This window comes from Otolemur garnettii, unplaced genomic scaffold, assembly GCF_000181295.1.
Source record: "Otolemur garnettii isolate 467f Iridium unplaced genomic scaffold, OtoGar3 scaffold00126, whole genome shotgun sequence".
NCBI classification, from domain to species: domain Eukaryota; kingdom Metazoa; phylum Chordata; class Mammalia; order Primates; family Galagidae; genus Otolemur; species Otolemur garnettii.
Genome location: NW_003852521.1, coordinates 1,729,209 through 1,754,677, shown reverse-complemented (window position 1 = coordinate 1,754,677; position 25,469 = coordinate 1,729,209). Strand labels below are relative to the sequence as shown.

Here is a 25,469-nt window from a genome sequence, read left to right as displayed (position 1 = left end):
AGTGTCATCTGAATATAACTCAATGCTGGGCTCTCTGAGCACACAGCCATGTTCCCCAAAACCTGGGCTTCTTTTTAAGGATTCTTCAGTTACATGTGCAGACCAGGTCAAAGTGGGCTGTGGCCAATAGGAAATAGACCTGTGCTTTATTTTTCAAGTCAGAGCCTTACTCTGTCACCCCAGCTAGAGTTCAGTGGCATCATCACAGTTCATTGTAACCTCAAACTCTGAGGCTCAAGTGATCCTCCTGCCTCAGTTTCCTGAGTAGCTGGGACCAGAGGCACCTGCCACCATGCCTAGCTAGTTTTCCTGTTTTTTGTAAAGATGGGGTTTCACTCTTGCTCAGACTGGTCTCAAACTCCTGCGCTCAAGTAATTCCTCCCTCCTCAGGCTCCCACAGTGCTAGGATTACAAGCGTGAGCTGTGAGCCACCATTCCCAGCCAATTTTTCTTTTTCAGAGACAAAGTCTTACTTTGTCACCCTCAGTAGAGTGCTGTGGCATCACAACTCACAGCAACCTCCAGCTCTTGGGCTTATGCGATTCTTTTGCCTCAGCCTCCCGAGTAGCTGGGATTATAGGTGCCTGACACAATGCCTGGCTGTTTTTTTTGTGACACTTTGCCTAGTGCTGGGTTTGAACCCACCACACTCAGTATATGGGGCCGGCACCCTACCCACTGAACCACAGATGATGCCCCCCCAGCCAATTTTGATAAATAAGTTCAGAAAACTTGAGCAGCACCTGTGGCTCAAAGGAGTGGGGCACTGGCCCCATATACTGGAAGTGGCGGGTTCAAACCTGGCCCTGGCCAAAAACTGAAAAAGAAAAAAAAAAGTTCAGATAACGAATTGAGAAGACGTATCAATCTGTTTCACCAGCACAGCTCATGAACTCCACTTAGCATTTGACGCTTTCTGGATGTAGCATCTCAGAAGCGGAAGCCACATGGAACACGGGCAGAGGACGCTTCCGTGAACACGACCTCTATTTCTTTAGAACCAAATCAGTCTCCAGAGATAAAACGGGAGAGAAAATATGTATGTACGCATTCACTTGTAGTGCAGAACCCTTCCAAAGAAGAGCTTCCTGGAGGATGCAGGGTCGGGACAGTGCAGTACATTTAATTTAAGGTAATTAAACCCTGGGAGCCTGCGAGTCCCACGTCCCGCCCACTTCCTCATACAGGAGCTGTGTAACTGGACAAGGCTTGTTTAACTTAAGCCCAGATTGCCATATACCGTTAAGTGGCAGTAAACACAGGACATGCCATGATGAGCTTATTGTGAGGATGAAAGGATTCGGTTTATTGAAACATTTAGCACTCGCCAGCAGACACAGTCAGTGCTCAGGGGTTAGCTGCTGTTGTCACTGTCCTCTTTGCCATTTGGAGGAGCTTAGAATACAAGCTGTTTACATCATAGAGCAGGCATCCTCAAACTATGGCCCGTGGGCCACATGTAGCTCGCTGGGGACATTTATCCAGCCCACTGGGTGTTTTTGCTGCTGCTGCCTGTCCTGCTTAGCAGCTGACTCATCCTGGGCCCCTCAGTCCAGCCCTCCAACAGTCTGAGGGACAGTGAACTGGCCCCCCATTTAAAAAGTTTGAGGACTCCTGTTATAGAGCAAAGGCGGACATTTGCCTGGCCTGGTGTGTGTTCCCACTCCTCTCTCCTGAATTACAGAGTCGGGAGTCACTGAGCGCAGGTGAAGGCAAACTTTATCTTCAGCCTCAGTCTCAGAATAAGAATCTCAGCAATGATCATAAAAAGCAGCCCGTGAAAGGAACCCCTTCACTAGGAAGAGTGTGCCTGGCTCTGTGTGTGCAAACCCCACTTGGAGGCATTTTACAGGGGACCCCTTGACCGATGCTTTGAAGGCCAGAGTGCTGAAGGGTCACCTGCTCCCCAACACTGTACGAAAGAAAGAACAGAACAGACAGGTGCTCCAAACCAGAAAGGTGACAAGGTTCCGCAAGGAGGGGATCATGACTATTTCCCAGAAAGGGGAATTTTTGCTCTGCAAAGATAAAGACTCTGACTGATACTTAGAAAATATACTACATCCTTAATAAATTGTCACTGTTATTTTTCTAGTTTTATTTTGTTCTTGTTGTCAAGGTAACCCTGGATGAACACAATGGTATACAAGAGGAGATACAAGAAGAAATATTTTTTCTTATCAATAAGCCCCCTAATGTGTAAAACCTCTCATTTTAAAGTGATATACATTTATAAGCATTATTTTTATAATGAGGACTGATTATTTTGTGCCTCAGTTTGTTCTAATTACAATTACTAATCTTTGTTGGACATCTTACCCATTCATTAGTAGAATGATTCAGTAAATTGTGGGCTATCCCTACTGTGGAATACTCTGAAGGCAACAGATAAAATGAAATAGTTTCTTTAGGTATTACCATTGCTCTGAGTCATGTTAGAAAGGAAAGCAAATTGTATACCCCTCTCCTCCTCTCTCTGTCCGCACGAACACACCTCTGCTTATGTAGAATTCACGTCTTGTGCATCTGCATGTAGGTATGTGCATGTGAATGTATGGACAAGGCACGAAATGCTCTCAACTGTTAATGGTGAGCTTCTTGGGGACCGAATTCTGGGAGGTGGTTAGTTTGGGGAGGGAGGTGGATGGAAGCAGATTTTAGAATGTTGGTATATTTGGACTGTTTTACATAAAGAGTCATGTGACTAATAAACTAAGATATTAGAAATATGAATACTAGTCACCTCCCACTGGGCAATGGTAAGGCCTGATGAGGGGCCGAAGCCTTTTGAGGTCGCCCAATGCAAGAGGACGTGCACCTGCTGTTTTAGAGACACCCGTCTGGCCCCTCTGGAGGAGTCCAATTGATTATAACAGTCTGGGAGGTGAGTAGAGATGATCAGTTCCAGAAGTAGCCAGAGCTCCAGTGTGAGGGAAAGGGAAAGTAAATAATTTCTCAAACTAAAAGGATTAAATTAAATGCATTTTTCATTCATTAGAAAAAAGAACAGGCCCTCCTTTGTTTTATTAATATATTTAAGTACAGTATAGATTTTTGTCTTTCGTGGCCTCTTTTCCTTGTTCCCACTGGCCCCTGCTGTCTTTTTATTTGAATTATCTGTTTATTATATTAGGTTAAGAACCTGAAGGCCATTTTGCATGGGCCACACTATAAATACCCATTATTGTGGTTATGTATTATTGAACTGATGAAGGAAGACAATTTATGAAGAAATTAGATTATCTCCGTTTTTCTAGAATCTATTTTATTGTAGTCTGAAGATTACATATGCAGTTAAGAAAATGAACCAAATCTTCCAGCTGGCAGCTCTCTCGGTCCTGTCTACACGGCTGGGATATTAGGGAGAACTAAAATGTGGAAGCCAATCTATTTATGTCAGCAGTCACCCCCCTCCCTCCCCATTCACACACACCTATTTCATTCATCATTTTGACAGTTTGCACAAGCAAACCGTCCTAATTTTTTTTCAAGAGCTCTTTTCACAAATTGAGTGTGATGCAGAATTAATCATACCTGTTAGGCAGGAGGCGGAGGACGTTTATCGCTATGGGGCGCGCGGCTTGTTCCGTGTTGCGGCTCTGAGAATTCTCCGCCACACTCAGCCCTCCCTCCTCCCACAGGGGCCCGGGGTTCTCATCCACCTTCAGCGCGGGGAAGTCTGGCTCTCATTTCTCTCGAAAATATTTCTTTAACGCATTATGACTTTCGCCTATTTTCATCTCAGCAAGCTGTCCCGATACTGATTGTTATTCTGTCTTTCGGGGACATCGTCTCCTGGCCACTTCACTCCCTTCTGCTCCCCACCACCTCCCTTATCTTTAAAAATAAAAGGTAGTTAGGAAAAAAGACATTTAAGAATGTCAGCTTCACATGGAAAGTGCTGCTTTTGACCCTAAGGAAGGCATCTTCCTGGTGTTCCTTCCTTTTACTTAGAAGTTTTCTAGAGTAATAGGGCACAAGAGAAGGGTCAGGAAGATACGGTCTGCAAGGAGAATAACTAAGAAAACTTTGGTGCAAATTTCTTACTGTAACTTGAGGCTTATTTGTAAGAATGTATGCCTTCTGCCAACTGGTATTTTACATATGGAGGAGGAAATCCCACCTAATTGCAGTTAACCATTCAAACTGAAAATTCTACCTCTCAACGCCCAGGCGGTCCTGCTCCCCTTCCTTTTCACAAAAGAGGACAATCCAAAGACTACAGGCCAGGCCTACAATTGTGAACCTGCCGTTAGATAACTACGGACTGCTTTGCTCTGCTGTACCTGAAAAATTACACAGACCCTGACAGTTTAGTGAAAGTAGCGTTTATGTCTCAGCTGCGCGTGGGCAGCGCTGACAAATACAAGTTACATAAGCCTAAGGGTAGCTGTACTCAGATGCAAAGTTGCTTTAAAAGAGAGACGCTTCCTAAATGTGTTCTCATGCTTGTAGACTCCAAGGAGCTGAGTCTTGAGAGTAATTTTCAGCCTAAACTTTCAATAGCATGAAGACCTCACTCCTGTCATGAAAGAGCTTTGAAGTGGAAGTCTGAAACATCAGCTCTGGTCCTGACTCAGTGGCTAACCAGCTGGGTGACTTGGGACAAATCACTTCCACCTGGGCACAGATACTGCCTTTCATGGTGACAGGCGAAGCTGGGGCAGTGGGGGCTCTGAGTTATCACGTCAGTCCGTGGCTTTAGCGTCCCCTCTCAGGTGCTATAATTCCAGACTTTATTTTCAGCTGAGTCTTATCCAAATAGTCCTTCGAATTTTTGTAAGTTATGAAAGCATTGTTTTGTTTTTTTTTAATTTCCTATTCTATGGTTTCTGAGTTTTGGAATGCAGATCAACGTCCCTGTTTGATGATTTGGGGTGACACTACTTAGCCATCCCACTGAAACAGCCTTGAGGAAACCCACAAGGAGGGCGTAGGAATAACAACAGGATGTTGAGAAAGGAGGCAGTGTTAAGAAGTTGTGGGTCCCTGTCTGAATTTTAAGAATTTGTGAGTCCTTACAAGAATTTCTCCTCTATACTTGTAGTAAAATAATTGGAACCTATAATTTTGAATGATAAAATTACTAAACGGTCTTTTCGGTTCAATAAAAAAATGAATTAATCTTAGTAACCTTAAATTTTACAGAAAAGTCTACAGAAGCAAATGTTTATTCTTTGGGGAATGTGGACATTTATTCACTCATTGATTTATTCAATATTTATAGAATATATGTACATAATTATGGAAATATCCAGAGCAGCCATGTTCAAGGAGCTCCCAGTCTGCTAGGGAAATATTTTATGAACCTTAACACAGGAAAGAAAGATACGTGGGTCACTGTGAAAGTTTTGTGACAGACTGTCTTATGGTCCATTATTTCACTTCCAAGAAACCCAGTTGGCAGCGGCGTCATTTCTGATTCATCCATCAAGTTTCAGCTTGCTCAGCTCATCAGTGCTGCTGGGAGGCTCCACTGGTTTCTGTCCATGTGGATTTTGTGTTTCCTGATTTTTATGTATCTAACAACTTTCATAATGACCCACATAGAACAGAAGGACAGAAAAGGAATAATGGAGCTTGAGAGAAGGGAGAGGGTATTCTCAGGAGAGTGTGAGAGTGAGGGTATTCTCAGCAGAGTGGGAGAGAGTGGTAGACTCCGGATGTGAAAGTGAGAAGGCCTCGCACAGCACGCAAGGCTACTGAATAAATACCGGTCGAGAGGATGACTGAGTCAGACACACAGCTTCCCTCGCCCCCATGCCGTGACCTTTAGCATAATGAAAACCAGGAGGCAGTGAGTCCCCTCCCTAAGTGCGTTTTATCTGGTAGACAGCAAGAGGAGAGCAAGAGTTCTGCATGGCTGAGAAATCATTGCAAACCGTAACAAAGCATGGCCGTGAGGGCCAAATATCCAAATATCTTTTGCTTGCTTTGTTACACACAGTACGGTGCAGTGGAAAGAAGGTGGGTTTTGGCTCCAATTCTAGTCCTAATATTTATTTTATTTCTCCAGGCTTCGGAGTCCTCATTGATAAGTTGAGGATATACTTATCTGACTAAGATCTTATGACAGTTCAGTAAGATGATGCTATCATTCCTATCAGCTTTCTAAGCTAGCTTCAGTTTTCTCATCTGTAGAATGGGAATACAACTAACAAGTACCTTAAAAGGATGGCAAGAGATAGTGAATGTAAAATGCCCAGCTCCTTACCTGTTAGGTAGTCAATGCTTGCTAAATCGAGGCCATCAGTAGTAGTAATGCTAGTAATCTAGTTGTATCGTTGGTAGATATAATTAACAGATATATCCCTATTATACACATTTACACAGTGATATTTCTATACCATTTATTTGTTTTATTTGGTATCAAAACTCCCTGTTGGATATAGAGTCTGATTTCTCCAATGTGTGCATCAGGAAACCCAGCTCAGAGAGGTGAATTGATAACCAGGAGCCCCACGGCCTTGCTGCAGCATGGCACTGGGGCTGTGGGAAGGGGGTGGCAGTCCATCTCCCATGAGTTGTGTAAGTCATGGGAAGAGCCAAGTGGACCTGAGTCTAGACCCTGAGACCCTGATTCTGCCTGATTACCTCATGTATTTTCAGGAAAGTCATTTTAATGTCTCTAAGCTTTAGGTTCCTTATCTGGAAAACAGGCCTTACATTATTTACTTCACAAGTTTGTTGGGAGAGATTATAAAAATCAAGGGACAAAGCGTATGTCAGGCATCTCATGAAATAGCCAATTTCACCTTCATTTCTTTGCGGGAAAGCCCTGGGTTAGAGATCTCCCAGTCTGGGACTGTCTGGTGCTTCACAGAATTCACACCTATTCCTTACGAGGAGCTAGGTGGGGGGAGGTTCTGTGGCTGAACAAGCTTGGGAAGGACGCTTGAAACAAAACTGGCCGAGACTCTGCTCTGCAGAACTTATTTAGCAGCCCAGTAGATGATGTGAGTCTTCTAGAGAGGGCTGTTGCCGGGTGTTCCTGAAGCCCCTTTGACCACGGAATCCTCTTTAGTGGGTAAGGTGACAAGTGTCCCATAGAACATTGGGAGTTGAGTATCTCCTTTTGATAGATGAGGAAACTGTGGCCAAAGGGCCAATCAGAGAAGTGGCAGGGCCAGGGCTGGCACCATGCTTCACTGGTGTCTTGCTCCCCACCCCCCACAGTGTTCATGCTGCTTTGGGGTCATCAGTTTCTGGTCCACTATTGCTCTGGTGCCAGCTTCTGATCCTAAGAGGCCCAAAGAAGGGGATGGAGTCTCTACATAGAAAAAAGGGAGGAGGAAATCCCAGGGGCATTTAGCTGGAGGGTATACATTTAGCAGGAGATGACCAAAAGGAGATTGACAACTGGACGGCAAGCAGGCTGAATCCTAATCATGGCTTCTTGTTAAGAGCTGAAGTCCATGAAAGGAAGGGATCGAATTTGGACACTTGCAGCTATGGTATTAAGCTCGAGAGAGCAGGGGGAAGGCTGCCTGTTAATATCACTAACTGCAGCCCAGTCACATAGCCATTTGCAGCCTGTCCATATTTTATTGAGATGAGCAATTACATGTCCTGTAATGGCAATGAAGCAATAAAATTTATGTCTTGTCATCTTTAACAAGATTAGGCATAACCCTACTCATAAATGTAATACCGAGTGGAGAGTTTTAAGAACATAAGTATAGTTAAGGATCCTTGAGTTTATCCCTCATAGTTAATTAAAATCCTCCCCAAGAATCGGCAGATGATAGATATAAGGACATTGAACCTTTTAATCCACGGAAGGGTGAACTAATGATTTTTCCATACCTTGCTCAGCTTCATTCGGGTCTGTGAATCACAACACTTGTACCATATAGATTTCAGAAGAGCGGCGAAGGGGGTGACTCCGATGCCTGCAGCAACACACACGCTCACGGGGTAGTGAAACACATCTGTCAGAGCGGCTCCGAATGGTCCGTCCACCGCCAGCCTGGAATCACAGAGCACAGCCCACTTGACCTTCAGAACACCTTGCTCTGCCTCTGTCCGCTGGTGATTTTTACAGGATGTGTTTGTAAGTGTGTGCAGAGAGGTTGACTCTGTGCTTGAGGATGCTCTGATTTGAAAGCCTGGGTTTAGCATGAGGATTTGGGGAGGCAGCCAGGTAGGCCTGGCTTAGACACCGTTCACAGAGAGACAAAGCTGGATATCGCCAGCTGTAGCTCAGGCCTCTTCCATGTGGGACGCTCTTCTTACAGTTCTTAGAAGTCTGTGTGGGCTCTAAGCATTATACACGGCCTACAGAAGAGGTCTTACCACCTTCCAGCCCCCAGCTGCCATCAGAGGGAAGAAATCAGAAGCATCGAGGTGGTGTAGAAGGCTCATCTTTCCTCTGCCTAACGCAGTTCCCCCGTTTTCATTTGGCTGGTCACACATCTTAGTATGTTTATGTAATTTTAGTCTAATAGAAGCCATTCATTTGGAATAAATATAATTTGGAAATAATTTGTCAGTTATGTGGAACTTCTAAAACCCATTATTCTAGATTACACTAACTCAGAATCTGTGGCAATTAGGCCTAGGGCAGCACTGATGTTTTGTCTTTGCTTAGCCCATTTGTTTTTATAAGAAGAGAGCTTATTCATTGAATAAATAAGAGGATCTTCCAGGGACTGGCCTCTGGATTCTTCTCCATTCTCCTTACCAATTCCCCACACTGGCTTTTCTGCCATTTTTTAAGATACACAGTGCTGGCTTCTGCCACGGGGCCTTTGCACATGATGGTCTTTTCAGTGGGAACACTTGACTTTAGCCTCTCCTCTGTCCTTACCTGGTTAATAGCTTTCCTGAACCCCTTAGACTAGGTGAAATTCCTTGTTCTGTAATTTATAAAACCATGTTCTCCTCATTCATAGTCCTCAGCATAGGTAAGATTTTACAATTTTTGTGTGTGTTCACTCTTTGATTTATGTCTGTCTTAAGCTATGAGGTCTATGCTCACTGCTTTATCCCAGCACTCTCCAGCATGGAGTTGTTCAGTAACAATGGGTTGAATAAATTGCAAAGGGAATCTCTAAAATATTTCAGTCAGCAGAATGTATTAAATAACTTCAACTAGTCCAAAAGCACACATTTACATATGAACAAAGATATGCTAATTTAAAAGTTTCTAAGTTATTCATAACCATTCCCTAAGGGTTGTTTGTTGAAGGCATCCAAGGTCGGCCCATTTGGGCTTTACTATGTGTTCGTGAAAGTTCAATTGGGTTTATTTTAAAATATTCTATATGCCAGACTTCCTAATAATTCAAATTAACTCTCCTCAAGTTACTCTTAATTAATAAGGCTTTATTACATATTGATATATGGAAATGGAAGAATAAAAATAATAGGTCATTAACCAGAAAGGGTTAGTGTCTTCAGCCCACTGTAGATTATTTTATAAATAATTAGACGAAGAGAACAGAGAGATACAGAGAGGCAGAGACCTATCCCTGGATGAAAATGTCTTATTGTTCATCATTTTTATAATTAGTCATATTTAAAATTTATTTGACAATGATTTTAAAAGATATCAATTACATTCAAAAAAGAATTGTCATATAATCCGTAGAAATAAATATAATGAATGCATTTCTACATATTTAGAATTGAGAATCTAAGCAGAAAGCCACAGAAGAAGATATTTAGTCGAATTTTTCTGTAATACTAATACGATAACTGTTCCTCCCCCTCCCCGAGAGCTGATCACGTTCTGATGTTAAACTGCAGGGCACCTTACCCCACTCTCTGACTGTTCTAAGCGTTTGACAGTTTCTTCTCATGTCTTACTGAAATCTGTCTTCTCACAACTCTTGCCTTCTGCCTTCCAAGAAGCACATTCCAGGTCTTCCTTTTCTGCCTCTTAGGCCTTTAAATAGTTGATCACAGATATCAACTATTGTTTTTTCGGGGGGCCCAAGTCTCCACATTTCTCAAGACTTCTCATGATCCAAATCAGCTTCCTTTGCACAAACTCTTGTATCTACGTTTACTGAGCTATCTCTGACTTGATTTAGACCCAGAGCTCCTTGCAACGCAGCGTAGAACACATCTCTTCTTCCCAACATCAGGCCGGCTGGCTCCTGATTGGGTGTGGTCAGCGACTCTTCCCACTGTGTCACTCTCTGCTGTCATCTCTGCACTGGTGACCCTTTACTCCTCCGGCCATCACTCCTGCTGTCATCTCTTGGGAGGGTGACATTTCTTATTTATCTAATTATAATAGTAACTAACTTTTTCTGAGCACTTAGCATGTGCTAAGGACTTTGTACAGACTGTTGTATTTCATCCTAAACAAAAGCTTTAGGAACTATGATTATCATCGTCCTTGTACAGATGAGGAAGCTTAAACAAGGTGTTAGGTGCACTCTCCATGATTGCCCACTCACTTGTGCTTGGAAGCCCAGGCATCTAACACTGGAACCCTAGCTCTGGAAAGCTTCTGTCTTTTAGAAGAGTTTACATTTTCTCCCTTTTTGCTGAGCTCAGAGGAAGAGGTCCTCCTCACCCAGGCTTACTTCTCCTGAGCTTCTCACTCACTCCTTGCCTCATGGATTCTTGGGACTGGATTAAATTCATTCTGGGTCCAAAGCAGTAAAAAGATATGGTTCTCTTTCCTATATGGTTAATTCAATTTAAAATTGAAACAATGCTGAATTGTAAAATCATTTAGGACACTCCAGTAAAATTCTGTATGTTGAAGATTTAAACAAATTCTAGCTTTTTTGGAGGTCTCACCCCTAATACAAATGCCTCCACGCATATAGAGGCAGGGGGCAAACCACAGTTAACAGAAGGCAGGAAGCTGCGTTGTTTATGACAACTCATTTTTATTCCTTCACTAAGTATTTACTGAGTGCCTACTAAGAGCCAGAACCTGTTGTAGGCCCTGGAGATGCTAAAGTGAACTGAACAGATGAAGTCCTTTTTCTTATAGAGTTTGTATTCTAGTGTGTGGAGACAGACAGTAATCAAACAAGCAAACATGGAGGGGGTCAGGTGGTGGTAAGTGCCATGGAAGAAGGGAAGGTCAGCATGGGCAGGAGGCCGTTGAGTGATGGCCGGGAGTTGTTGGTTCATGTGGGGCAGGAAGGGAAAGGCCTTAGGAGAAGGTGACATTTAGGGAGAGACCTGATGGCAGGGAGGGAGTCCCCAAGCAGAGGTGTAGGGAACAGAATTCCAGGTGGATGGAACAGCAATGACAAAGGCACTGAGGACTGCAGACGCAAGAGTGTATGACAAACGAGAATGCTGCAAGAGGTAGGAGCACTTGGGAGCAGCAGGAGGAACACAGAAGCTTAGGAGGCCCCGGGACCTGATCCTGTCGGGCCTCATGGCTGACGACACCTCCACAGGTGGAAAGCCTATCAACTACTGAGAAATGGGGGCTGAATTCTTGATGGGGGATTGGCTGAAATGGCAGTGAGTGTGTCAAGAGAAACAGTGGACCATTGGACTGGACCATTTTATTGTGTACACACAGGGCAGAAACTGGGTAGCAGAGAGGCTGACGTTTTCCACCTTGGCAACATCCGGGGAAGGCAGGACCAGGGAAGCAGCAGTCGTGGTGTGTGTGTGTGCCTGTGCACAGTGTACCTGCTTTTGTACACTTTAAACATCTGCACACTCTGTACCTTAGAATTCTGTTGAATTGCTTCCTTTCCATCATAAAAAGGAAAAGCTCTTCGTGTTGTCATCTGACTGGGGCTCTGGTCTGAGCAGATGCTGTTTGTACCTGGCCTGATCTCACACCATTCTTTAGGACCTGTGTTTGAATGGAGGCCTGTGGCTCTTCCTGTCCACTAAACACAACCTGCCCACAGCTACATGGTCACAGCCCTGGAGCCCACGGGACGGGGGACAGAGTATAATAAGGCGATTATACGTTGCACTGCCAATTTAGTATGGTACCTAGTCTGTTGCCAAGAAATATTTGTCAAACTGAGTAAAATAAAGAACCCATCTTGGGTCCAGATGGTAATTCATTGCTTCACCAAAGCTTTCCTCTGAACCTGGTGCATGTCAGACCCCGTGGGAGGCACCAGAGACACAGAGGAGGAAAGACAACCACCTGCCCTCAGGAGCCCCCCCTCTATTAATAAATGCATCCTTACAGTGCTCCCTACCCGAGTTCTCATTAGCTTGGTAGCTCCTGTTCCCCTCTAAGTGTAGAAGAGCAGGCAACTCTTGATGCTTCTTTTAAAACATCAAATTCTTTCAAATTCATTTTCTTATTATGTTTTGTGTCCCTGTTTTTCTGGAACCCTAACCATGTGCTTTGGGGTAATCCTAGAGTAAGAGTGGGCATCCACCTCCAGCTGTTATTTGCTGAAAAGAGCCCAGGAGTGGCAATTTACACTGCAACTCTGTGCCGTGCCCGGGCTTTTGGAGGGGGTGGTGGTGCAGGTTGCATCACATCCCCCAGTGGATATGCTGAAGTCCTAAGCCCCAGGCCCTTCTTTGGAAACAGGGATTCCGATATATGAATCAAGTTAAGACCAGGTTGTACAGGTGTAGCATGGGCCCTCAAGGCCGACATACCTAGGGTCATATAAGCAGGGGGCACAAGACACAGCATCCTTCTTATGAAGGCTAGACTTTGCAAACCTTACAAGCAGAATCTAAAAACCTCAGGCTGTGACAGAAAACCACATTTGCAGAGTTGTCTTGGCTGCACAGCATCAGCCAAGCGATGCTTTTGGAGCTGGGCAGGGAACATTCCTTCCTCCTGGATCACTGCCTAGCGTTGTTGCAAATTAGCTTTTTACAGAAATGTACTTGCCTCTCCAGGAAGTTTACTACATAAATTATGCTTTTTATATAGATCCTCAAATTTTAAAAACTCACACCCACAATCTAATAAAGGTATTGCTGAATTTGGTAGCATGTGGACGCATTAAGATCCCTTGCTCTTTGCAATATTGTGACTTCTGCCTGTACATTACGAGAGAAGTGGGATCAAACCTTGGCAGGCTCCAGAGCTCCTTGGGGGTCTGTCCCTCTGCTCCAAAGGCCTCCAGGAGAGCTCTGGTCCAGTCTCCTGCTGCCCGGATGTGCACGCTGAAGAAATCTTCCTGGGGGGCGGAGGTGAGGGTGAAGGGGTGCCACTCCAGCGGGGATATGGAGGGGCACTGCACCAAGATGTACTGCCCCGGCGCCATTTGAAAGCCACGCTTTTTCATGTGAAGTTCTAGGACTCCGGAGGGATGGCTCACCACCTGCATTAGAGCAAGAGAGCTTGTCTTTTTTCTCAGATTAAATAATAAAAAACACTTTTCATGTCATCCAAGGTATTCGACATTTTAAATCAGCGTTTTTGGAGGTCTAATGTACGTAATCCATCTGCTGTTAGTTCCCAATGAGATTTGCAGCTCCAGCAAGAATGAAGTTTATCTCCTGCAGAGTGCTACGCTGGAAATTTGGGTGGCTGCGCCCAGGGGCCATGTGGTGCTTGACATGTGAGTCTCTCTCCAGCGGGCAAGCTCTGCATGGCACAGCTAACTTGATCCAAGAGAATAAAGGCTAACATATTGTGCATATCACTCAGTTATGCTCCAAGTTATTCAAATAGTCGTCATGGCCCTATCTCCCTATTTTTAAAATTTAGGAACAATTTGTTACCTTTTTCAATCAGCTGAATCTTTTTTTCAGTCTCTTGTGCATTAACCCAATATTTCTTCACGTTAAGTGAAAAACAGTCACCAAACTCACTCTCAAGTGGTTTTTGTTAGTTTTTCTGTTCTTGTTGAATCTTACCAGGCATCCTGCCTGGGTTCTGAGTTTTAGACACACACACACGTACAGGGGAGCATTGTGCAAAAGCTCCGGTTGCTTTTATAAGAGCTTTATAGCTTGCTGTTTATCAGAAGGAAAGAACTAATTTCCCATCTTAGATTTCTACCTTGTTTTCTGAAAAATCTCTCCAGGCGCCTGTGTCTTCTTTTTTGACAAGAGGTATAGGGGAACAAAATCGACTGTGTGGATCCAGTGGCAGTATTTTTCCATTCAAAAGAGAAATTTCACAGCATTTTCGCCATTAGTTCTAAGTTTCCCCTCTCCCTCCTGCTATTTGTTCTGACACTGCTGTTAAACGGTCTCCCTAGTAACAGCTCCAGTAGGTTTCCAGGAGTTTTACAGTCTGGCTTTTGATAGAGCCTGACATCCTTTGGTGCTTAGCTTAAAAACAGCAACATAGAAACATCTTACAGCAGAAATATGAAGCAATTTCTATACTTCAGCTTTCATGAAGACAGTTAAGGAGATATAGAGTTCTGTTAAAATTATATTAGCCAAGTAGTACAGGTTTGGTTAACAGAGAATTTCTCCCTGGACATTTAAAAAACCAGGGGAGAGGTTTTGGTACATTTTCAGTCTCCTTGACGTGCATTTTTGGTCTTGGTCTAAGCATTCCCATCATCCTCTAGCTTGAGGGAACGATTGGATGTGGGGCTGGAAATCAAGGTTGGAAAATGTCCCCAGGAGCACTGTGCTCCCTCGGGTAGAGTTTTCCTTTCCATTTCTCTGAACCTTATGGTGATAGCTCCCCTGTCCTCTGCACAATAGTCCCAGGTGAAAGTGTGTGTGCTTGGAAATATTTGTATATTATTGCTATGTTTGCAAATCCATGCCTTTACATGGCGAAGGGAGTGATGATCCTCTAAGTTACTATGTCCTGTGTAAAGCGTACTTGTGCCCCCTGCTATCCCCCACCCCCCGAGAGAAACTAGAATAAAGAGAAATACAGATAATTCCGGGGCTGTACCACAGACCTTTATCAGAATTCTGCGTGCTGCTCTGAAGCCCTGATCCCTGTCTTCAGCAAAATTAGTCACACTAAAAGATGCTTGGGATACAAGCAATTATTAGAACAGAAGATGAGCCTCTAAATTACAGACAGTTCTGCAATAAAAATGGCAAATTAAAAACTTGGGCTAATAAAAAATTTTCATCTGCGCTCAGGCTTTTATTCAGACATAAAGCTAGATGCGTACCTTGGTAATGACAACTTCTTGTTGAAATCGCCAGAACCTAATTATTCTTTCACATGCATACAAGACCACAGGGCCTAAAACCCATTTCCAAGCCTGCAGAGAGAGAGGAAAAGGAAATGAAAATAGAATCCAAATATTTTCAATTTGAACCAAATCAATATACAAGATGATGGGGTTTAGACATTTTCCTTTAACTTTAGGCAACAACAAAGATGTCTCCTTGTATTAAATACTGTAACATTCAATTATTTCTTGAAGTCTACCAGCTTATTTAAGAGATTAAACTCTTCTATATTGGTTTTTATGCTTACTTGATCAATGATGCCTTTATGTAATTAGAAATAATTGAATTTGCAAAGAAATAAAAAAGCAGATTGATGTTTGTGTTATGTATGATAGGGTCATAAATGCTTCCAAACTCGGCCAAAGTCAAAGGCGTACAAAGCTATATTACTTAGCCAACATAGGATACGAGAAATTAAATTTAGGAATTTCAAATAGTAATTGTTTTTGGCCAATAATACATCACAGATTGGGAGTCTGCCTGGGTAAGAACACCACACACACACACACACACACACACACACACCCAGTGCTATCTGGAATAAAATAACAAAGTTAGTGTCTTAGCACCTTAAATTTAAGTTTACAGAGTCAGAACAAAAGGCTCAACAATTATCTGAAGAAATTATGACAGTGAAAATTTCCATTCATTCTCAGTGATTCATATCCTATGTTAACCTTCTATGGGTATAATCTGCATTCTGGCTGATCAATTTTCCAGCAGGCAATTCGTTACCAGATTTTGTGTACAACATAAGGGATCTTCCTCCAGCAACAGCGAAGGAGTGGGGACTTAAATATTTTGAAGACTTATTTATTTTAGGTCTGATACTGAACAGTCCCATGAGATGTATATTATCTTTATTTTAGAGAAGAGGAAACTAAGATTCTGCCAGATCAAAGAAACTGTCCTGGATCATAAGTGTGACAAGGTGTCTGGGAAAGATGTGTGCTCAGAAGTGCCTGACTTCCCAGCTCTCGTTCTTTCTAGAACCTGGCTACCTCCCTGAGCGTTCACCATGCAATCACGCTTCTTTCTGACAACACTAAGATGGGTGCTGAGACTTGTTTCATGAAATGTGAGAGCCTCATGAGCTCACTGTGCCTTAGGACGTTAAGGAGTCCTGGAAATGGAGTCAAATTCTTCCTTTAAGGAAGAAAAACCCTGGCATTCTGGGAATGGGTCTGAGTCCCCCAGAAAGACGGTAGGTCACAGAGAGCCAGAGCTGGAACTCAAGGCTTTACACTCCAGGCATCCTCAAACTACGGCCCACCTAGGACATTTATCCGGCCCGTCGGGTGTTTCTGCAGCCGCTGCCTGTCCTGCTTAGCAGCAACCTGTCCCGGGGCCCGCAGTCCTGCCCTCCAACGGTATGAGGGACAGTGAACTAGCCCCCTGTTTAAAAGGTTTGAGGACCCCTGATTACACAATGGTCCTAACTTTCCTCTGTGTTAGTTTAGTGCCACCGTGATCCCCACCATGCCCCCCACTATGCCTGTGCTCCTCGCTCAAATGTTATCCTGGGAGCAGGAAGGTGCCTTGCTGGAACTCGACGCTCACCACACGGCTGACACTTTGGCCACTGCTCCCTCAGCAGTTACTCAGCTCTGCCTCTTCACTGATGGGTCACCAGCCCTTTAGCAGGATTTTTACTTCTTTTGAGTTATCTTCTTGCTTTTTCTATTTCTTTTGGTTCATCTCTGGGTCTCTTTACATGGTATCTCTTACCATCTGCATCAACCCGCTCTTCATTTTGTCTGCGAGGCCTGTTGTCTGCCCGACGAAGGATAGATTGTCTCTGGCAACACAAGGCATCTTGACCCCCTTGTCCTTTTCTGCCTCGGTGGTGTTCAGCTGTGTATTCCGAACAGCAAAGAGAATCCAGCTTCTGTCCGCCAGAGCTCGAAGTTCTGGATTCTTGATGTGGCTTTGTTCACCTCTCTGTGACCAGAGGTAAGAAACTGAAACTCCATGGACCTCAGAATCTAATAAATAGATTTATTTCTCTATTAACTAAAGGGGCAGAACTATTTAGCCTCTAAGTTTCTTTAATGCTAAAATTCTCTGTGGATGCCTAGCTTTATTTTTTTTCTTTTTCAAAAATACTCAAAAAAGTCACAGTCCTGCGAGTATTTTATGATAGAAATAAAACGATGTTGATTTAAAAGCAGCAGTAATGAAACTCGTTTCCTCCACTTTCACTCCGAGTTTTTCATTCCTACTGAAAATAAGAACATGCTGGCTTTGATTTTGTTTTATGTGTGTATTTATGAAGAGCCTCTTTTTTTGGACAAGAAGATCTCCTGGGGCAAGACCCACGTTCCTGAATCCTGTTCTAGGGCAATGCCAAGCATGTAACAGCCTCTCAGCAAAGTTTGCTCAATTGACCTTACCTCACAACAAGCTTTCCCCTCCCCATTATCATCATTCCCTAGTAATTAAAAAAGTGTCAGCTTCCTGAACACAAATGTTTATAGCAGCACAATTCACAATCTCAAAGATGTGGAAACCACCCAAGTATATGCATACAATGGGGTATTACTCAGTCCAAAAGAAAAATGGTGATCTTTTGTGCCAACCTGGCTGGAACTGGAGACCACTCTTCTCAATGAAATATCGTAGGAATGGACAAACAAGTACATATGCTCAGTATCAGGCTGGAACTGAGCGTCAACACTTACATGTATGCATGGAACTCAATCTCAATGAAATTCAAGCTGAGAGAAGGGGGAGAGGGGGGTGGGAGTAATTCATCCCTCTGGGACGTGGTGCACGCTGCCTGGTTGGGGGGCATGTATGTAACCTTGACTCAATTTGTGCAAAAGGCAACGTATGTAAACAAAACATGTACCCCTAGTATTCTGAAATAAAAATAAGAAAATGTCAGCTTCATGATTATTATTTGTTGACGTTGTAATTAAATGAAAGAAACCACTTCTTTGGCTGAGGACCAGGCATCTTTTGAGATTGGATTGCACGAACAGTCCTGGAATCTGGAGTCTTGGGGATGTCAGTGAGTTTGAGGTAGAAAGGAGAAGTGAGACAAGTGGGGGAGAAGAGACTGGAAGATATGATCAGTTCCTTTGGTACGATCAGTCCAGTTTCTACGAAGTCATGCACAGAGCATCTGTCCTGTGCTAATGCTGAGAGCGGCACACCACTGACGGTGAGTTGATAAATGTTCATTGATTAACCTGCTACGAAAATGCACCAAGTCAAGAGAAGCAAAGACATAGAAATGGAGGCTTGCAAAGACCAGGTAGGTGCAGAGCAGTGAAGCTCAGGAACCTTTCTTGTCCTTGGGATGACCTTCACATTCAGTGTCTCTTAGACATCAGAGAGAATCTCATACCCTTCAGTCAGGCAATACTGACACAGTCCACGACACACATTGAATCAAGGTCCGTTACAAATAATGGGAGAGAGTGACACCGTGAGTTTGGGTGTGCAAGGAGGTGCAGCAGGGGAGAGGTAGCAGAGAGATGGGTAAGATTCCCCCTCCTAATGATAATGAATGTCTGCATACGCTGCCGGGAGCAGGCCCTGGTCTGTATTCATGAGGTGTAGGGAGTATTGATTTTTTTATGGAGACGCTATAGCTGAAAATTTTAGAGAGGCATTCATGTTCCTCATTAACATGCAGGCTGGATAGTGGCTACTGAGAGTTGAGCTTAAGACAGAGACAATCTATACTGGCCATTAAAACAACCACAGTCTAATGGGCACATCCATTTTGGTTCTCTCCATTTTAAATGTCCCTCCTAGTAGTTTCACCCTTAAAACCCAGTGCTTAATTTAATATATTTGAGAGTTTTAAAAAAAGACAGCCCTTTATTTTCCTCATATGTTGATGACTCAATTTCCTGAATCTTCACCACTTATGTACTGTAACCCCATGATCCCACGGTTTATGACACATATTTTCTTGGCACTTGTTTATTTTGGGGGCTCTTAGTTTCTATCTATTGGCCTCATTTGTTTTCTTTCACACATCGTCTAGCTGTCCCAAAGGTTTACACCGTTCTAAGATACTGGAAGTGGCCCAATCGGATTATTATCCCTATTTATGTGTTCCCCCAACGATAATGGGCTACCATGCAGAGAGGAATTCCTACTCTCAAAGTCTGTGGACATTATCGCCTACACAAATTAGTGCGTCTCTTCTTGGCTAATGTTGTCATTATGTCAGTTACGGGAGCTTAATTAGAATAAAAAGTAAATACATTTGACACCCCAATTTTCCCAGTCCCAAAAGTTGTCGAAGGATTCTCATTTGGTTGTCACTTAATGTTCAGTGTGAGAGGTGATGCCGTGAGCTGTCAGCATGGAGGACGGTTGTGCAGGGGACGGGGGCTGAGGATGAGGGGGAGGGGAGCCTGTGCAGACTCCTCTGGGGACAGCACTCTGCTGTTACAAAGTCCCTCAGTACCAGACGTCCATATTTAAAGGTAGGTAGAAGAACACATTTCAAAGCTGCACTGGGCGCTTTTGGCAGTAAATCTCCTTTAGAATTATCCATAACTTGATTTCTCCATTAGCACACTCAATAAAGAGTTGGCTTTGTCTAGTGCTGAAAAGGGCTATTCTTTTTTTCAAGCATATAAAAGCTCTAGCTATTTTAACTGTGGGGACAGTTATTTTTAAAAGCTCCTGGGTTCATTCTTACCGAGGGTTCCTTGCCAGAAAATTGAGGCACTGGGCACGGGGCAGCTGCCTGCCATTCGGCATGGTGGTCTCTACAGAAGGTGACGTTGTGGAGCGAGAGACTCTCTGGGGTCTGGCCTCGAACGATTCGACTTATTTAAAAAAAGAAGAAGAAAAAAATGTCAAATGATTTGGGGCAGTCCTGTTAGACACAGCTACACACAGGCGGCGGGTGCTACTGTCCCTGCACCTTCTTGCCACTCGGGCTGTCACTCATTTCCGCAGCATCTTTAAAAATAGGCATTTGAGAAGCTTCAAATAACTTTGAAGATCCCAGAAAAGAAGTGCCCCTCTGTGGTATCCTGTGTTAAATGGAAAGTGTCTATATTAGAGAATTCATAATGAAGGGAAATTGTTTGAACACATCCTTTTGTAGACTGTTGAATTTAATTAGGTTTCGTCTCGTCCTGATTGCTGATTTGGGCTAATTGGCTAACTTTGTACTATTTGGTTCTTTTGCAAATTTATTTAACTTCTACCCTTTTTGGTTTGTTTCTGAGTGCTTAGAAGTTTTCAAGTGAAAAAACTAAAAAAGAAAACCCCGAATAATAGTATTTTTCCCTTAGTGAATGCGAGCGGGCCCGGTGTTTGACAGAGTCAAAATAGGTCACAGTGAAGTGTGTCCTCAAGACTGTAGCAATAAATTTAGGATTGGAAAAAGAAGCCAGCCTTTGTTTTTTTTTTTTTTTTTTAAGCCATCCCTTATGAATGGAGCCCCGGAGGAAGAGTCCTGTAACCCTTCTGTATTTGCCATGGAGGCACTGACTGACCTTTGACAAGGTGCCTCGTCCCGGCTCCTAGGGTCACCCTTGGGCAGTGACGCACAAGGAGGTCATGTAATCTGGGAGCTGCTCGATTCCTTGGCGTTTGTGAATAAAACATACTGGTTTATTTTGAGAAACGTGGTACTCACAGACTCCAGCATCTCACAGACTCCTGCCCTGAGTAGACTGTGGAGTCTCATGTCCCATTTGAAGGGGACGTAGGAGGAGGAAGCAGCCTGGTGCCGGCGAGCACTGGCACCTTGGCCTCTGTCCCAGTTTGCTTTATGGACGTCATCCAAACTCGATAACATCCCTCTGAGTTAGATGAGAAAAACTATCTGTAAATCTCCAATGTACAAACGACGCCCGGACAGAGGCAGGGTGAATAACAAACAGAATCCAGAGGAAAGATTTAACCTCTTCATTCTCGAGGCAACAGTCCCTGTCTTTTCCAAAAGAAACTTTAGATCATTCCACAAATGCTGTATCTTTTTAAATTTTTAAAACATTTTTTATGTCTTCATCTATTCCATCCCATAATAGGAAGATTAGTGGGCCTTAACACATTCCAATAATCCTACTTTTACTTGGCATTTTGTATAGAATTTGCAAATTACTTTTGCTGTAAACAGTAGCTGTAGAATACTTCAAGCTGAGAAGATTAAATGAGGCCCTTATCCCAAAAATAAGCCTTTCAACTAGGTTAAAATGACTAAAAAATCTCTTTTGTGAAATGTTATTTGGATATTAAAAATATCTCCAATGAAAAACTGCCCAGCGAAATCCTCTTGTGCTTCTACAATGCACCAGAGTGTGCATGCAGGGGCTGTCCACTCGGGGCATAATTTCTGTGAAGAGGACTTCTAGACGTGCGTGGGCTGTGAAGAGCCTCATGAACAGAGGTTAACAACCCTGGCATTGGGAACAGAATCAGAGGTACAGAGGAAGGACTGACAATCTCTGACCTGGTACCCTTGGTGCACAGGCAGTGAGGCACTGTCCACAAACCCCCGCCCAACACAAAATGGAATGGTGAGATTCCCATGCTTAGGAGAGACTTCCAGCTGAAGCAGAACAGGAAGCCTCTAGCCAGGTAGCAGTATGGTAACTTGGCTAGAGAAGCTAACTGGGGAGCTAAGGATCAGCAGAGGGATGGGCAGCCTTTTAGGGTAAAACATACCTCCGGAGTATTTCTTCCTAGGGCAATGTGTCTCTCTCAGACCTGCTGATGAACAGGGAGGGAGCTCTTAATCAGGCCCAGGCACTGGCAGTAGCAAGTGTGACCCTCTTCTAGAAGTGGGAGGGGGACACTGACAGGAAGGAGGTTGAGGAGATAGTAGACTGGTGGAGGGCAAATCCCACAGGGCTCTGCCAGGGACCCAGGGGGACCCAGAGTCCCCGAGCCTGAGTGGTAACCTTGGCTATCCAGAGGCTATGCGCCTGCTCTTCCAGGCCATGTGGAAATGAAGCCCACCTTTGGGGTACAGGACCCCTGCACTCGGCAGCAGCCGTGGTCGGTGGGAGAAGGGGGAGTAGAAGAGAAGGTTCTGCTGGTGGAGGAAGGGAGCAGAAGAGCTGCTGATGGGCTGAGCGGGGCGTCTGCAACCTCACCTGCCACATTCTTGCAGGTGTGGAGGAGGAAGCTTTTCACAAAAGTGAAGACCTGTTCTTCGCGTCACTCTTGTTAAGAGTAAAGGCTTGATATTCATAAGTATACATCTGATAAAGGAGTGTAACCAGAATCTACAGAGAACTCAAGCAGATTAGCAAGCAACAAGAAAACCAACCCATTAAAAAGTGGACATGACATAAACAGGAACTTTAAAGAAGATGTACTAACGGCCAACAAACTCACGAGGGAATGCTCAACATCTCTAGTCATCAGGAAAATCTCATCTAGTCAAACCATGACGAGATACCGCCTAACTCCAAGGAGAACTGCTCGTATGAACAAGCCCCCAACAACAGATGCTGGCCTGCATGTGGAGAGAAATGAACTCTTTTCTACTGTTGGTGGCACTGCCAACAAGTGCAACCTCTATGAAAAATGGCGCAGAGATACCTCGAAGAACTTAAAGTGCACCTGCCATTGGATCCAGCAGACCCACTGCTGGGAATGTACCCAAAGGGAAAAAGAGCATTTTATAAAAAGGCCACCTGCCTTCAAATGTTGCATTCAAATTTGTAGCAGCACAATTCAAAATTGAAAGACCTGGAAGCAACCCAAGTGCCCACCAATACATGAATAGATTAATAAAATGTGGTATGTGCATACATGGAGTACTACTCAGCCATAAAAAGAATGGTAATAACGGGACTGGAAACCATTCTTCTAGGTGAAACATCACAAGAATGGAGAAACAAACACATGTGCTCAATATCAAATTGGAACTAATTGATCAACACTCAGGTGCACAGATGGAAATCCAGCTAGCGGAGGGAAGAGAAGGGGATGGGAAAATTCACACCTGCCAGGTACGGTACACACTCGTAATTTTGATTCAATTGGTACAAAACCAACATACGTAAACAAAGCATGTGTACCCCTAATTCAACATAAAATGGAATTTACCAAAAGATATATTTAAAAAAGAGGGAAGGTTTGATGAGGTCTAGTGTTCTAGGTCTGACTCTGCCACTTCCTCATCATCCGGCCCTGAGTGCTTCACTTCACGCTCTGAACATCGGCTTCCCTTTATGCTGTAAGAACAACAGCACCTTCTCTATCGACAGGTCTGTTGTTGGGGTCAAAACGATCATGCATTTTGAATGGGCTTTGACAATTGTAAAATGGAAAAAAAGGCATCTATTTCTGAAATAATTAAAAGGGACAAGCTGGGTCGTAGAGAGCAATTGATGAATTGGTCCAAGGCCCTTTATTCATCTGTAAAGGACTGAAAACTTCCTATCCGAGGGTGCGCCTGATGCACGCCCAGATACTTCAGGTGCTGCTCTAGCTTACCAATGAGGAGCTGAACAGTCTCCTGCAGGTGTGGGATTCCAGAGTAGCGTGTGATGGGATTGAAGTGAACGGCATTCTTAGAGGTCTGATGAGGAGGAAACTCAAGCCCCGGGGGCTACACGGGCTTCTCACGGCCACTCTGATACCTGATGGCAGGGTTGGATCTAGCCCACATCAGGCAGCTCATCTCATACACCGTCCTTTCCTGCACACTGGCTCTGCCAGCTGATGGTGTTGGTTAAACAGAAATGACATCTGGGGTGTCAAAAAATATATATCCCGACTAATCCCACATAGACTGAACTGTGGAAGCAGGTACCAAATGAGACATGGATCTGCTGTCATCCAGCACTCATTAGAATTCCTGGATCTTCTAAACATGTCATGACTCACTAACAGCGTCAGCCAAGAAAAATAAATATAATATTTCGTCACCTATGCAGCTTATTTTCAGTGTTACTAAAAAAAGCATTTGGCACAGTCAATGTACTTTTCACATATTACATGTGTCCTTTAGCCGTGCACGTCAGGCTCCTTCATCAGAAGGGCTTTCTAAGATTATCTGGAGATTCATAGAGATAAAAATCTCACACAGTTAGCACAGGATGGGCTTACCCTGCCCCATGGAGAGCAAGACTGATGAAGAAGATGATGAAAACGTGGTGGGTATACCAGAACAGCTCATAGGAGACCCGTCTGATGAACTCAGTTGAAGAAGTCATGATCAAGATTAAAGCCAGAGAAATCACTAGGCCGGTGATGCCTGCTGTTGTTCTCAGCAACTCAGTGATTGTGTTCTAAAAAAAAAACAAAAAGAATGAACACCACGACATTAATATCTTAGTACATTTTTCCATTTGGGGGATCAATACTTGAGAGTCCAAGTAGGCAGCCATTAAAAATGTTTTACTCAGAAGCATATTGGCCCCAACGGGGTCAGGGACAACCCTAGCGGGGGGGCCTCCTGCTTCCTCTCCTACCATCTTACACTTGCTTTGCTCAAATTTCATAAAATGCCATTGTAGTGGTTACATTTGTATTTGTATAAGCCAACTTTCATATCCCAGTTATTATGTTGAGTTGAAACGAGGACAATGTATGACAAGAGCATTTTAAGATAAAATATTGTGAAATAAATTTGAGTTTTAAGTTTTTAATTTTTAAAATAAATCTATGGATCACCATTCTTAATTGCATTTGAACATTAATAAGCACGTTTTTTGAGGAGTCCTTTGGGGACATTCCTGATAAAGCAGCTGCACACTCTGTCCCCTGGTGGTTATTCTTTGCACTTGGTTTTTAATTGGAAGGACCATGACTTGCATTTCTTTTGCACCATCTTGGGGGAGGGGTTTGGGGTGGGGAGCTGGGAATAAGCTTGGGGAAGCTGGGTGATCGGTAAAGAGACAGCTCTTCTTATCTGGAGGACACTGCTAAAAAGCCAGAACTCTGACCTGTGAGTGAAGGACAGTTAAACAGCCTCTCAGCATGTGAATCGCAAGGCATTTTTGTTTTACTGTGAGTTTCCCACATTCTTGCCAAGTCATTAATATTCATACATTGTGTTACTATCCTTGAGACAGCGATGAGCTCAATAAACTCAGACTGTATCTTTTGTCGGTAAAACCTCATTAATTTGGGTTGCTTTGAGATCTGGAGGAAATCTGGACAGGGACTTCTTCACTGTTTATTGTTGTTGTTGTTGTTGTTGTTTTTTCCATAGAGCAAAATGTGGAATAAAATTGAAAGGGATAAGTCTCAAACATTTAAAAAAAGATTATTTTTCAACTCCACTCAGGCATTTTAGGAATCCATTTACATCACTGGATGTGCTAACTTTAAATCATTCTTCTTTGCTTATTAAAGTGAATCCCTACGTTTCTGCTCTTAAGACACATTTATAGACTGGCTTGAGTTCAGATGTACCCTCTGAAGCCAACCCCCTGCATCTCTAGAATGGTCTA

The 25,469-nt window shown here is 43.6% G+C and overlaps 1 protein-coding gene across 1 annotated transcript in view; it reads right to left on the bottom strand.

The window, feature by feature from the left end:
* NOX3 (NADPH oxidase 3) overlaps positions 1–25,469 on the bottom strand; it is a 57,352-nt gene that overhangs the window by 18,942 nt on the left and 12,941 nt on the right. The window contains exons 6-10 of the mRNA XM_003797858.1: positions 24,121–24,302; positions 19,742–19,871; positions 15,012–15,104; positions 12,985–13,238; positions 7,807–7,969 (exon numbers count right to left, since the gene is read on the bottom strand). Of these exons, the coding sequence (XP_003797906.1) occupies positions 7,807–7,969; positions 12,985–13,238; positions 15,012–15,104; positions 19,742–19,871; positions 24,121–24,302 (822 nt within the window). The remainder of the gene's footprint in view (positions 1–7,806; positions 7,970–12,984; positions 13,239–15,011; positions 15,105–19,741; positions 19,872–24,120; positions 24,303–25,469) is intronic.